This window comes from Apodemus sylvaticus, chromosome 10, assembly GCF_947179515.1.
Source record: "Apodemus sylvaticus chromosome 10, mApoSyl1.1, whole genome shotgun sequence".
NCBI classification, from domain to species: Eukaryota; Metazoa; Chordata; class Mammalia; order Rodentia; family Muridae; genus Apodemus; species Apodemus sylvaticus.
In genome coordinates this window covers 97,977,275-97,992,311 of record NC_067481.1, presented here as the reverse complement: position 1 = coordinate 97,992,311, position 15,037 = coordinate 97,977,275, and the positions used below count along the sequence as shown (strand labels likewise).

At 41.0% G+C, this 15,037-nt stretch overlaps 1 protein-coding gene across 1 annotated transcript; it reads right to left on the bottom strand.

Annotated features, from left to right (window-relative positions):
• Positions 1–11,017: 11,017 nt before the first annotated feature.
• On the bottom strand, positions 11,018–11,962 carry LOC127694156 (olfactory receptor 1361-like). Its single transcript, XM_052195592.1, has one exon. The coding sequence runs from the start codon at positions 11,960–11,962 to the stop codon at positions 11,018–11,020; it is 945 nt and encodes a 314-aa protein (XP_052051552.1).
• Between the last annotated feature and the right edge of the window lie 3,075 nt (positions 11,963–15,037).

The window sequence follows — 15,037 nt, the reverse complement described above, 5'->3', positions numbered from 1 at the left end:
TCTGAGCACAGCTACGGTAAGGAGAAGCAGAGGTCAAAAGCCTGTCTTCAGGTTTGGATGCTAAAACCAGCTTCAAATTAATTCTGCATTAGAGTTTCTGAATTCAGATCTACTCCTACTTTCTATTTACTCAATTTACAAATCCCACTTTTAGGTCAAGTTGTTTTCCCAGAGCCACCCGTTTAGTTTTTTGAATATACCATAAAAGCGTTCCTGAACATGCACTGCTCTTACCTGTATCAGGTAACATTTCCAGTCTTCCTCTCACTCCTTAGAAGCTTAAAGGAGAAGAAAAGCATCCAGTTATTGTATTGATCTCAAGCTCCAACTGGTGGATCTGTGAGTCCTGCTGCTGCCCCCACTATAGAAAAGAGTGAACAGCAATTTTTTCAGAAGAAATACTGACATCTCTACTACCCTGAAAATTCCTGAACAGGTCAGTTCTACCTCTTTTACCTTGGAGTTGTTGGGAAATAATATTCTTTATTCTAAGGATTGTGAAGTCTTGGAAATATAGGAAAGTTCTATGAAGGTGCATGTTGCAGCACTCTGTGTCAAATGGATGTCTGGGAAAATTAGACACGTATTTACTGTAGCATGAAGTCCCACTGGGGATAGACTCCCTGAGTATCTCATTAAAGACCAGCTGAAAGTAGTTGTATAAGCCAGCTCTTGGTCCCTCTTGACCAACATCGATGGAACATATTATCTAAGCTCACAGTCAGAACATGGGGATGAAGCAATCTGTGTGGAGACAAGTCCCAGAGAGAATTCCCTGAGAGTGAGCTAAGCCTGTAGGGTTGAAGAATAGGTCCTGATTCTTCTTTCCCTGCACAGAAAATGAAGGTAGTGTATTATCAGAAGGACAGTCCTCTCTTCCTCACACTTGGTCACTTACCACATAGAGCTTATGGCACATTTGCTGATACATAGCCTTGGAAGTGACTAGCATTATAGGGTCAGGATCAATCCTGTAAAATACCCACTGTAAAGTTCCATGGGTGTGAAAGTGGATGGAAGAGTGCATAGTCCTCCATGGCTGTTACAGGGAAACTCGGTCTCAAGTGCCACTCCCAGAAATAAAGCAATAAATAAAATAAATAAAATAAAATAAAATAAAATGGAATGAAATAGTAAAAAAAAAAAAGTTTAAGGGTATAGATGAAATGATATTAGCTTTTGGTTAATTCTTACATCCATGTCTGCCCTGTCTGTTCTTACTGTATGTTGAAATTTTCTACAAAAGGTCTTAGTTTAAAATCAGTACTTTTGCTGGCCATGTGAGTGCATGTCTTTAATCCCAGCACTTGGAAAACAGAACCAAGTGGGCCTCTGTGTATTCAAATCCAGTCCAGGCCACAAAATCAGACAAGTCTCAAGAATCAAACAAAAAATCATTACCTTTGCAAACATGGAAGGTAGGAAAAGTGCCAGCTGTATAAGCTTAAAGACCACAGTTCAGATACCAGCAGCCACATATATACTAAAAAAAATATGGCAGCCACCCTGTAATCTCAGTGGTAGAGGCAGAGAAGAGATCCTGGGGGAAAGTGCTAGGTAAATGGGCTGAGTCAGCAAGCTCAGAGTCTAGTGAGAGAGCCTGCCTCCACACAGAATGTGGAAAGATATCAAAGAGGACACCTGGAACCAATCTCTGACTTCTTCATGTGTGTGCACACACATATACCCTACCTGTATACACACACAGGAACATACATTCATAAACTCATGGACATCGCATACATACATGCACACTCACACACATATCCATAAAGTTTTATTCAATGATTACTAAAATTTAAAGAAGAGGAATATCCGAACTTCTAAGGCTGATGCAAAAGATGGCCCTATGACCTGCTTGAGAATAATTTTACAGAGCTGACTGAAGTGGTAAAATGCCTGGTTGTACACGTCTAAGTCTCCTCAGGGACACTGAAGAAGGATGATCCAGAATCAAGGTCAGCCTGGGCTATACACACGCGCGCACACAGACACACACACACACACACACTACCTGAAAGAGGTTGTCACAGGGCCAGAACACACACCAACAATGACCTCAGAAAGTGTTCTTGGTAAAGAAGCTATACAATCTTATTGGAGGTTTTTTCCCCTTTTTTTCCTTTTTTTTCTCTTTTTTTTAATTCGATATATTTTTATTTAATTTCAAATGATATCCACTTTTCTGCCCCCCCACTCCCCAAAAGTCCCATAAGCCCCCATCCCTCCCCCCTGTTCTCCCATCCACCCCTTACCACTTCTCTGTTCTGGTTTTGCCCTATACTGCTACACTGAGTCTTTCCAGAACAAGGGGCCACTACTCCATTCTTCTTGTACCTCATTTGATGTGTGGATTATGCTTTGGGTATCCCAGTTTTCTAGGTTAATATCCACTTATTAGTGAGTACATACCATGATTGATCTTTTGAGACTGGGTTACCTCACTTAGGATGATGTTCTCCAGCTGCATCCATTTGCCTAAGAATTTCATGAATTCATTGTTTCTAATGGCTGAATAGTACTCCACTGTGTATATATATACCACATTTTCTGCATCCATTTTTCTGTTGAGGGATACCTGGGTTCTTTCCAGCTTCTGGCTATTATAAATAGGGCTGCTATGAACATAGTGGAGCACATATCCTTATTACATGCTGGGGAATCCTCTGGGTATAGCAGGATCTTCCAGAAGTGAGGTGTCCAGTTTTCTGAGGAACAACCAGACTGATTTCCAGAGTAGTTGTACCAATTTGCAACCCCACCAGCAGTGGAGGAGTGTTCCTCTTTCCCCACACCCTCTCCAACACCTGCTGTCTCCTGAATTCTTAATCTTAGCCATTCTGACTGGTGTAAGGTGAAATCTCAGGGTTGTTTTGATTTGCATTTCCCTAATGACTAATGAAGTTGAGCATTTTTTAAGATGCTTCTCCACCATCCGAAGTTCTTCAGGTGAAAATTCTCTGTTTAACTCTGTACCCAATTTTTAATAGGGTTATTTGATTTTCTGGAGTCTAACTTCTTGAGTTCAACCCTATCTGATGTAGGGTTGGTGAAGATCTTTTCCCAATTTGTTGGTTACCAATTTGTCCTTTTGGTGGTGTCCTTTGCCTTACAGAAACTGTAATTTTATGAGGTCCCATTTGTCAATTCTTGATCTTAGAGCATATGCTATTGGTGATCTGTTCAGAAACTTTCCCCCTGTACCAATGTCCTCAAGGGTCTTCTTCAGTTTCTTTTCTATTAGCTTCAAAGTGTCTGGATTTATGTGTAGGTCCTTGATCCATTTGGAGTTGAGCTTAGTACAAGGAGACAAGGATGGATCAATTTACATTCTTCTGCATGCTGACCTCCAGTTGAACCAGCACCATTTGTTGAAAAGGTTTTCTTTTTTCCATTGTATGTTTTCAGCCCCTTTATCCAGGATCAAGTGGCCATAGATGTGTGGGTTCATTTCTGGATCTACAATCCTATTCCATTGGTCCGCCTGCCTGTCACTGTACCAATACCATGCAGTTTTTAACACTATTGCTCTGTAGTATTGCTTGAGGTCAGAGATACTGATTCCCCCAGAATTTATTTTGTTGTTGAAAATAGTTTTAGCTATCCTGGGTTTTTTCTTATTCCAGATGAATTTGAGAATTGCTCTTTATAACTCTATGAAGAATTGAGTTGGTATTTTGATAGGTATTGCATTGAATCTGTATATTGCTTTTGGCAAAATGGCCATTTTAACTATATTAATCCTGCCGATCCATGAGCATGGGTGGTTTTTCCATTTTTTGAGGTCTTGTTCCATTTCCTTCTTCAGAGTCTTGAAGTTCTTGTCATACAGATCTTTCACATGTTTGGTAAGAGTCACCCCAAGATACTTTATACTGTTTGTGGCTATTATGAAGAGTGTTATTTCCCTAATTTCTTTCTCAGTCTGCTTATCCTTTGAGTATAGGAAGGCTACTGATTTGCTTGAGTTGTTTTTATAACCTGCCACTTTGCTGAAGTTGTTTATCAGCTGTAGGAGTTCTCTAGTGGAGTTTTTTGGGTCACTTAGGTAGACTATCATATCATCTGCAAATAATGATAGTTTGACTTCTTCCTTTCCAATTTGTATCCCTTTGACTTCCTTATGTTGTCTAATTGCCCAAGCTAGTACCTCAAGTACAATATTGAAAAGATAAGGAGAAAGGGGGCAGTCTTGTCTCATCCCTGATTTTAGTGCGATTGCTTCAAGTTTCTCTCCATTTAGTTTGATGCTGGCTACCGGTTTGCTGTATATTGCTTTTACTATGTTTAGGTATGGGCCTTGAATTCCTGTTCTTTCCAAGACTTTAAGCATGAAAGGATGCTGAATTTTGTCAAATGCTTTTTCAGCATCCAATGAAATGATCGTGTGGTTTTTTTTCTTTGAGTTTGTTTATGTAGTGGATTGCATTGATGGATTTCCATATATTGAACCAACCCTGCATCCCTGGGATAAAGCCTACTTGATCATGGTCTATGATAGTTTTTATGTGTTCTTGGATTTGGTTGGCAAGAATTTTATTGAGTATTTTTGCATTGGTATTCATAAGGGAAATTGGTCTAAAGTTCTCTTTCTTTGTTGGATCTTTGTGTGGTTTTGGTATCGGCGTAATTGTGGTTTTGTAGAAGGAATTAGGTAGTGTTCCTTCTGTTCCTATTTTGTGGAATAGTTTGAAGAGTATTAGTGTTAGGTCTTCTTTGAAGGTCTGATAGAATTCTGCACTGAAACCATCTGGTCCTGTGCTTTTTTTGGTTGGAAGACTTTCTATGAGACCCTTCTATTTCTTTAGGGGTTATGGGACTGTTTAGATGATCTATTTGGTCCTGATTTAATTTTGGCATTTGGTATCTGTCTAGGAAATTGTCCATTTCCTCCAGATTCTCCAGTTGTGCTTTATCCCAGGGATGCAGGGTTGGTTCAATATATGGAAATCCATCAATGCAATCCACTACATAAACAAACTCAAAGAACAAAACCACATGGTCATTTCATTGGATGCTGAAAAAGCATTTGACAAAATTCAGCATCCTTTCATGCTTAAAGTCTTGGAAAGAACAGGAATTCAAGGCCCATACCTAAACATAGTAAAAGCAATATACAGCAAACCGGTAGCCAGCATCAAACTAAATGGAGAGAAACTTGAAGCAATCGCACTAAAATCAGGGATGAGACAAGACTGCCCCCTTTCTCCTTATCTTTTCAATATTGTACTTGAGGTACTAGCTCAGGCAATTAGACAACATAAGGAGGTCAAAGGATACAAATTGGAAAGGAAGAAGTCAAACTATCATTATTTGTAGATGATATGATAGTCTACCTAAGTGACCCAAAAAGCTCCACTAGAGAACTCCTACAGCAGATAAACAACTTCAGCAAGGTGGCAGGTTATAAAATCAACTCAAGCAAATCAGTAGCCTTCCTATACTCAAAGGATTAGCAGGCTGAGAAAGAAATTGATCCTGGAAAACAGGGCTGAAAACATCCAGTGGAAAAAAGATAGCCTTTTCAACAAATGGTGCTGGTTCAACTGGAGGTCAGCATGCAGAAGAATGCGAATTGATCCATCCTTGTCTCCTTGTACTAAGCTCAACTCCAAATGGATCAAGGACCTACACATAAATCCAGACACTCTGAAGCTAATAGAAAAGAAACTGGGGAAGACCCTTGAGGACATTGATACAGGGGGAAAGTTTCTAAACAGATCAGCAATAGCAAATCAAAACAACCCTGAGATTTCACCTTACACCAGTCAGAATGGCTAAGATTAAAAATTCAGGAGTCAGCAGGTGTTGGTGAGGATGTGGAGAAAGAGGAACACTCCTCCACTGCTCATGGGGTTGCAAATTGGTATAACCACTCTGGAAATCAGTCTGGCAGTTCCTCAGCAAACTGGGCACCTCACTCCAGAAGATCCTGCTATACCACTCCTGGGCATATACCCAAAGGATTCCCCAGCATGTAATAAGGGTACATGTTCCACTATGTTCATAGCAGCCCTATTTATAATAGCCCAAAGCTGGAAAGAACCCAGATATCCCTCAATAGAAGAATGGATGCAAAAAAAATGTGGTATATATACACAATGGAGTACTATTCGGCCATTAGAAACAAGGAATTCATGAAATTCTTAGGCAAATGGATGGAGCTGGAGAACATCATATTAAGTGAGGTAACCCAATCTCAAAAGATCAATCATGGTATGCACTCACTAATAAGTGGATATTAACCTAGAAAACTGGAATACCCAAAACATAATCCACACATCAAATGAGGCACAAGAAGAACGGAGGAGTGGCCCCTTGTTCTGGAAAGACTCAGTGTAGCAGTATAGAGCAAAACCAGAACAAGGAAGTGGGAATGGGTGGGTGGAAGAACAGGGGGAGGAAACGGGGCTTATGTGACTTTCGGGGAGTGGGGGGCCAAAAAAGGGGAAATTATTTGAAATGTAAATAAAAAATATATCAAATTAAAAAAAAAAACAATGACTTCATGAAATTCTTAGGAAATTGGATGAAACTAGAAAACACCATCCTAAGTGAGGTAACCCAAACACAGAAGAACACACATGATATGTACTCACTGATAAGCAGATATTAGCACACAATTTCACAATTCCCATGATTCAGTCCACAAACCATATGGAGCTTAGGAGAAAGGAAGACCAGGGTGTGGATGCTTCAGTCCCACATTGAACAGAGAACAAAATCATAGCAAGAGGTGGAGGGATGGGGGACCTGGGAGGGAGACAGGAGGGTGAGGAAATAAGGGGGCAGTATCAGGTACTGAAGGGGATAGGAGAAAGGTACAGAGGTTCAGGAAATCCAACAAAAATATGTAGCAGAGGGGATGAGGATCTGAGGATAGCCAGTGGAGAGTCCCAGACACTAGAGAAAATGAATCTGCCAGGACCCAATGTGGATGACTTTAGCCAAAATATGGGGAGAAGGGGGATATTAAACCTGTAGAGGCCCGCTCCAGCAGATAGGTACTGCCCCTAAGACAATGGGCCTCCCACCCAAAAGTTCACAATTCTCATGATTCAACCATCAAAAAGTTTTTAACCCATCCCAAAGTTTTTAACCCAGAAGTGTTTCTTTCTAAAGGAAGAACAGGGACAAAAATAGAGCAGAGACTGAAGGAAGGGCCATCTGGGGACTGCCCCATCTGTAATCCATCCTATCTGCAGACAACAAACCCTACATTGTTGCTGTGGTTAAGAGGTGTGTGCTGATAGAAACTTGGTGTGGCTGTTCCTTTGGAGGTCCTGCCAGCTACTGACCATTGCAGATGTGGATGCTTGGAGCCAACCATCAGACTGAACTGAGCAACCTCAGTGGGGAAACAGGCAGAAGGACTTGAAGAGTTGAGGGGGATTGCAACCCAATAGGAAGAACAATGTTGGCTGGCTGGACCACCCAGTGATCCATGACTCCAGATACATATAGAGCATACGATGGTCTTGCCTGACCACAGTGGGATGAGAGGCCCTTCATCCTGTGGAGGTTTGATGCCACAGTGTAATGGGATGTGGGAGTGGTGGGGTGGGTGAATGGGGGAGCAACCTCATAGAGGCAAAGGGGAGGGTAGAGGGGGCAGATCTGGGATGGGGGCTTTGTGGAGGGAGGGGTGATTGGGAGATGGACTATCATTTGAGATGTAAACAAATGGAATGATTGTGAAAAAATAAAAAACTCAAAATCAGAAAAGGACCTGTGAAGACAGGAAGCTCAATTGATTACAACTAGAGTTACAATTACTTCACTGACTTGGGAGTCATCTTAAATGTGCTAAAAGTAAAAGATGAGGAGAAAAGATTTCATATGCTTAAATTAGTTTCATTCTGTTTGTTTTTTCTAGACAGAATTACACAGTGTAGTCTATGACCCAGAATCCATGATATAATGTAGACTGGCCATAAACTTGTGGTCATCCTCTCTTAACACCCTGGAGTTGTAGGTCTGTGATACTGCCTCAGCTTTATCAGTCATGTTCAAAATAAATTCAAAACATACTGTACATTTTTATGTTTTAAAGGAGATATAGAATTATGAAGGAGTGGACATATATAAAACCAATAAAAATAAAAGTATAAAGACTTGGAGTGATTTAGAAAGCTCTTTTATAAAATAACTGTTGAAAGCTTAGATGTAGACTACTATTTGAATAAAATTATTTGAGCCCATTTACATAAATATGACAGAAAAGGACAAAGAGAGTAACTGACATGTTGGATACTGGGATTATAGAAGGCATTTCCCTTTTAACTAAGCATTTTCCTGCTTTAATATTGTATGTCACACATGTTCATGACAAAATAAATCATCAGCTCAAATGAGTAGTAGAAGTCTTTTTCCAATGCTTCAAATTATATATATATATATATATATATATATATATATATATATATATATATATATGTCTCTGACTCAGTCTCTCTCTCTCTCTCTCTCTCTCTCTCTCTCTCTCTCTCTCTCTCTCTCTCTCTCAGTCAGGGTATCCACATAGTCCCACTCTCCTGGAACGCACAATGTAAACAAAGCTGGCAGACATGCTCCCTAACCAGAAACCATGCAGAGCAAACAAACAACAAGCAAGCAAGTATAAAACGGAAGTAAAAGATAGATTGACAAAATTCCACATCAAACAGAGACTCAGGAAACAGGAAAAGTGAGAAAATGAGGGATCAAGTGGATATTTGGGAACCAGGAAGATTCTGATAAAATAATCAGCTCATCAGAGGCCCTCAGCAGATTTGACCTGGAAGAAGAAAGAGTGAGAAAACCAGAAGACAGAAAGAGGGAGAGTGAGAGCTGAGACATGGAGAGGAAGAAGAGCCAAGGATGACAATGGAGGGAGGGTGAAGGCAGGCAGTGCTGCCAGAAACATACAGGACAGGACTCTACAGAGGAGTGACAGGAAGGAGTGGGGGAATTGCTTTTAGAAATAATGGCTGACTGGTTCTGGAAAGACTCAGTGTAGCAGTATAAGGCAAAACCAGAACAGGGAAGTGGGAACGGGTGGGTGGGAGAACAGGTGGAGGGAAGGGGGTTTTTGTGACTTTCAGGGAGTGGGGGGCCAAAAAGGGGAAATCATTTGAAATGTAAATAAAAAATATATCGAATAAAAAAATCAATAGACTTGAAAGAGAGCAAGGAGGAGTATATGGAAGGATTTAGAGGAAGTAGGAGGAAAAATGATGTATTTATATCATAATCTTTAAAACTATAAAAAATTAAAATAAAAGCAAAATATTAATAGAGGATTTTAGAAAACAAAATATTAATAAAGAATTTTTAAAAAGAAGAGAAAAGAAATAATGTCTGAAGATGTCTCAATTTCTTTGAAAAGAATACTCTATACATTTCAGAAGTCCTCCCAACTTTCACCATAAAGAGTGTAATGACTAGAGGTTGTAGACGTCTTCTGGGCCCAGCTGCACACACAAACTCACAGTGGAGCAACAACATACATGAGACGTGTGTAAGCAGAGCCTAGACACAAGCAGCAGAGGAAGTGAGTGTGAAGGCTCACTGCTGGCCCCTAGCTGGAGAGCTGTTGGCAAGTGCTGGCCACTAGGAAAGGAAGGGTCAGTTTTCATTAAGAGTGTAGCCTCTAACTCGACCACAGACCAATGGAAAACCACACTTCGGGTATATGGCAAAAAAAAGATAAACTTGGTGGGTGTGGAAAGAAGGAAGGAAGGAAGGAAGGAAGGGAGGGAGGGAGGGAGGGAGGGAGGGAGGGAGGGAGAAAGACAGAAACAAAGAAACAAAGAAAAAACAAAAATAAAACATAAAAATAAAATGAATGAAAATTTCCATTACAATCAAAAAGTAAAAATCTAAGAAATAACAATACGCAGAATCACCAAAATCAAGTTACAGGTACTAACTTTAAAAGTTTTACTATGAAATAAAAATTGAAAGTCAATATATAAATTTTTTACTAAGTGAAAGTTCCAGGAGAGCCAGGGCTGTATAGACTCTGTTTCAAACAAAACAACATCAACAACAACAACAACAAAATAGTAGCTACATTTTTTTTTGCTACTGACAGAGACAGGAAAACACAGCAAACACTGACAGAGGCAGGAAGAGAACGCAGAGGGCCTGACATGTCTGCACACTAGAATTGTAGAAGGCACAGTTCATTTTTATTGAATCAACTTATTTCACCTTAGTGTGATGTGCTAGGCAATGACCAGATAAGAAGGCTAACACAGTAAGTCCAAATAAATGTCAAGAGTAGGGTTTCCTGGAGCACCAAACCCTCCCTTCTCAGCCCACCAAGTCTGATCTTCCTATGAGAGGGGCTCAGGTTGAGGTCTCTGTGGTGAGGAAGAATGAACAGCTGTAGTTTCCCAGAGGTGACCCTTAAGCTCACAATTGGGTGTTAGCACTCTGCCAAGAAACACGGAGCATTACAAAGAAAGTCAGTAGCACATAGGTCTCGATACAGTGATAGCACAGATGTTGTAAGCACAGCTGAACACAAGAGCAGACGATCTGATGCCAACAAAATAAAGCACATCTATAGCCCTGAAAATGGTGGACGTGTGTAGCTGCTGCTGGGCCAATCAGAGCTCACTCTTGTAGTGAACTGCATGAAGACAGCCATTCAGAATCATTCCAACTTGGAAACTACATCCCATCTAGAGCATGAGTCAATTCCCCATTCTGACAACACCTGACCCAGTTTGGAGCTTAGCATTAGTCACTATCCACTGCTGTCCCATTGAGGCTCCTTACTCTTCTCCAACACTGTACAATGGTGTTCATGGTGCATTCTGACAAGGCATTGACATGACGATCCAAATAACAACCTTTGGTAAAGAATGTTTTCATTCTTTTACCTAAAGGATTTGTGTCCTGGACTCTGTATCTGGTAAATAGATAGGTGCTTTTCTTACAAACAGCAAGGGCTCAGTTTCAGATAATTGACAAAACATGAAGGATTCTTAGACATTAGCCCCCTTTATGGTATTTGACACCTCCAACATTACTGCTTAGATAGAAATCTCATGGTAAGCACTTTCCTTAAAGCCCCTTTCATGTCCCTGTTCCTCAGGCTGTAGATGAAAGGGTTCAGCATGGGGGTCACCACTGTGTACATCATGGCAGCTGCCATGTCCCTCCCAGGTGAGTGAGAGGATGAGGGGTTGAAATACAGGGAGATGATGGTGCCATAGAAGAGGCAGACCACAGCCAGGTGGGAGCCACAGGTGGAGAAGGATTTCCATCTTCCTCCTGTGGATGAGACTCTCAGGACAGCACAAGCAATAAGGATATAAGACACCAGGATGCAGACAAATGGGGCTAACATGATCAACCCTGCAACAGCAAGAATCATTAAGTCATTGAGATGTGTATCTGAGCAAGAGAGTTTCAACAGGGGAGTCACTTCACAGAAGAAGTGGGGGATCACATTGTCCCCACAGAAGGAGAGTCGAGCCATGAGCAGTGTATGCAACAGAGCATTCAGGTTGGCTACCACCCATGACCCAAAAACAAGAAGGACACAGAGCTGATGAGTCATCTTTGTTGTGTAGTGTAAAGGGTGGCATATGGCCACAAATCGGTCATAGGCCATCACAGCCAGCAGGAAATTATCCATGTCAGCAAACACACAGAGAAAATACAGCTGTGTGAGACACCCAGAAAAGGAAATGGCTTGATTTCTGAGTATGTGAATGGCCAGCACCTTAGGGACAGTGGTGGAGGAGAAGCAGACATCCACAAAGGACAGGTTGCTGAGGAAGAAGTACATGGGGGTGTGCAGGCGGGAGTCTGTGCTGATGGCCAGGATGATGAGGAGGTTTCCCAGCACAGTGGCCAGGTACATGATGAGGAAGAGCAGGAAGAGGAGCTTCTGTTGCTGCTGGGGCTGCCTGGAGAGTCCCAGAAGGAGGAACTCGGAGACACTCGATAGGTTGTTGCCTCCCATAGATTTTTAGTGCAGCTATAAAGAACAGAAGCAGAAGTATATGAACCTAAGTATCTGAATCCAACAAATCATACAACAGACATACATGGCTGTGTTTAAAAAAAAACTACAAGGGCTGGGAAAATATTTAAACAGTTATAAAGCCTGGCTAATCTTCAAGAGGACCCAAGTTCAGTTCCCAGCCCCCACAGGGTGGCTAGCAGTAGTGTATAACCTTTCTCCAGGTGCTCTATTTCCCTCTTCTGGACTCTGTGGGCACTGCATCATTTGGCATACACACATTCAGGTAAAATACCCAAAAACATAAAATAAGAATGAATTGGAAAAACAGAATATATGCCTTTAAAAAGCAAGCCTGCTTTAGATTGGCTGAGTCAGGCTCTACCCATAGAGTTCATACTGCTTCCAATAGTCAGTCCAAGATGGTTCTGGAAACACAAGATTCACCCTTGTACTTCATTGAATACAAAATAAGATAAAAGTGCATGGGCTGCAGAATGTTTCAGTGGATAAAGATGATTACTGAACTAAACCTGAAAACCTGAGTTTGACACAAAAACACTTGTAAAGGTGTTAAAGATCACTTGACTCTGTGGGAGGTGTGCATGTATGTTTGTGTGTGTGTGTGTATGTATGTGTGTGTGCACATGTGTATATAGAGAACACACTCCAGTTATCCCTTGTCCTCCACATGTACACTGTGGCATATGTAGCCCCACAAGCACAGACAGTAATACGTACATTGTCTTAATGTATGCCCAAATGGCCCTTCCCCAGTATCATGTACATCTCTGTTAAACTGTATCTGTTTTTCCTTGAGTACTTGGCACCTCATAGAAAAAAAGAAAAATAGCATCAGTCAGAGAGATGGCTCAACATGCAAAGACTTAACCCAAGCCTGAAAAGCTAAGTCCAAGTCCCTGGATTTCATATGTCAGAAGGAGAAAAAGAGTTTCCTTAAAAGTTGTCCTCTGGCCTCCACATATGCTGTACACACACACACACACCACAATGCTTACACACAAAAAAAATCAAATGATAATTAAATTTCTTAATAAAAAATAGCTAGTTACTGTTGTGTTCAACTCAAATTGAGCCTCTTGGAATCACAATCGCTGCTATAGTCCTTCAACACGGATGCATGAGCATAATCTTTTAGAAAAGAAATTGGCATCTGAGCTGCTATTACAATACCTGACAGGTCAGTGCAGCACCTGCCCCATGTTCACTAACTTGGAGCTGCTTGGCTCCAAGTCTTTAATTCCAAGGATCAAAAAACCTCAGAATCCTAGGAGAGTTCTGAGCAAGTTAAAAATGGGTGATCTCCATCGAAACACTCTGTGCAGCAAGGAGGTATGAGGACTTGGACAGATATTTACTGCAGCATCCTTCCCAGTGGGCTAGACTCCCTGAGCATCTCATTAAAGACAAGCAGACTGAAATTGTGTCCTTCTTTCTCTGTGGACCAACAATGAAGAAGAAGTCAAGTGTTTTACTCCTGGGACAGAACATGGGGATAAGCAATCTTGGTGGAGACAAGTCCCAGTGGAAATTCCCTGTGTCATCGTCTCGGTGAGGTAAGCCTGTAGGTTTGCATTAGCCCAGAGTCTTTTCTTATAATACCAGACACATTATGGTTCTATTTGATGATGTAACACTTTTGATTCCTCCCTTGTTGTTTACTGTACAGGAATTATGGTGTATTTCCAAGTGGAAAGATGGGAGGCAAGTCTGGAATAGATGAAATTAAAATTGAGGCTGATCCCTAAACAATTTTGTGTAAAATGAAGCAAAGAGGGGAAAGATGAAAGTGTATCTGGCCAGACATGACTGGAAATGCATGCACCAAGAGCAGTCTTCCTTTGGGCTATCGTCCCAGCTCACAATGCATCACCCACATCTGCAAATCTATATGTTCTTAAGTGTATGGCTACATCAGCCCTACCTATTTTCCAAATAGGTATCCCTACCAAAGAAAGATTCACGATTGGACTTGGATAACTCCTCAATGCTGGGTTTAAAGGCATGAGCCACTTCACAGAGCTTGGTTTTTGTTTTTCTGAGACATCACACTGTAGCCCAGGCTGGCTGGGAATCTTACTATAGCTCAGGTGAATCCCGACTTCTGACTGTCTGCTGCAGTGTCCTGAATGCTCTGATTGCAGATGTGAGCAAAGAAAAAGGATGTGCCAGCTTCTGTTACCCCGTGTTCTGGAAGGCTGGTGTTGGAGTCAGCAGAGACATAAGGGACTAGATATAAACCTCTGTCGGCTTTTGATATTCTAAGTAGACTTTTATAAGCTTAGGAATTCATCATACAAAATTTCCTACTATTCTAAAATATTTTCTAGGCCTGCTGTTATCTAAACAGTACACACATTGATAAACTGAGGACTTAGTAGGACGAAGAAATTTGAAGATTTTCTACTTCATCATTTTATGCCACGTGGTCATCTTACTCAAGATGGTGGTGAAGTTATACAGCATGTGCATTTTTATTTTTATTTTTTGTTATCTTTTTTGCATGTACTTTTTTAACCTAGCAACAAATGCCTGCCAGGAACATGATTGCTTTTATCCTAATAAAGTCATCAACCAAGATATAGAGAAGTCATATGACTGCTATTTTAAAACATCTATTTTCTATATCCTGGTCCACAGCTCTGACAAAAGATTACTGCTTTACCAGAGTCCATGCTGGAACTATGAACCCCATGTATCTGAAACACTAGAGGCCACACTGGAATCCAGAACTTCACAGGTCAAACCAGAATCCCAGAATTATAGAGGCAATGTTAGCACCCAAAATCCCAGGGGTTACACAGACCACCAAAACTGCAGTGGAGACACACTACTGGACCTGAAGACCCACTTGTCACTAGAACCATGAGCCATTCAGGCCATAATACCAGAGAGAAAACAGAAAGTCAGGAGAAAACATGTAAAAACCATTTGTACTACAAATATAAACTCAGAAATCAGCAATTAAAACTATAATAATCCCAAAACAGGTTGACTAGAGAACAGCATAAGAACACAATCAACAATAGCCAGGGCAATGTGGCACCACCAGAG

Coding starts and splice junctions, on each gene's coding strand:
- LOC127694156 (XM_052195592.1), bottom strand. CDS start 11,962: ATGGGAGGCAACAACCTATCGAGTGTCTCCGAGTTCCTCCTTCTGGGA.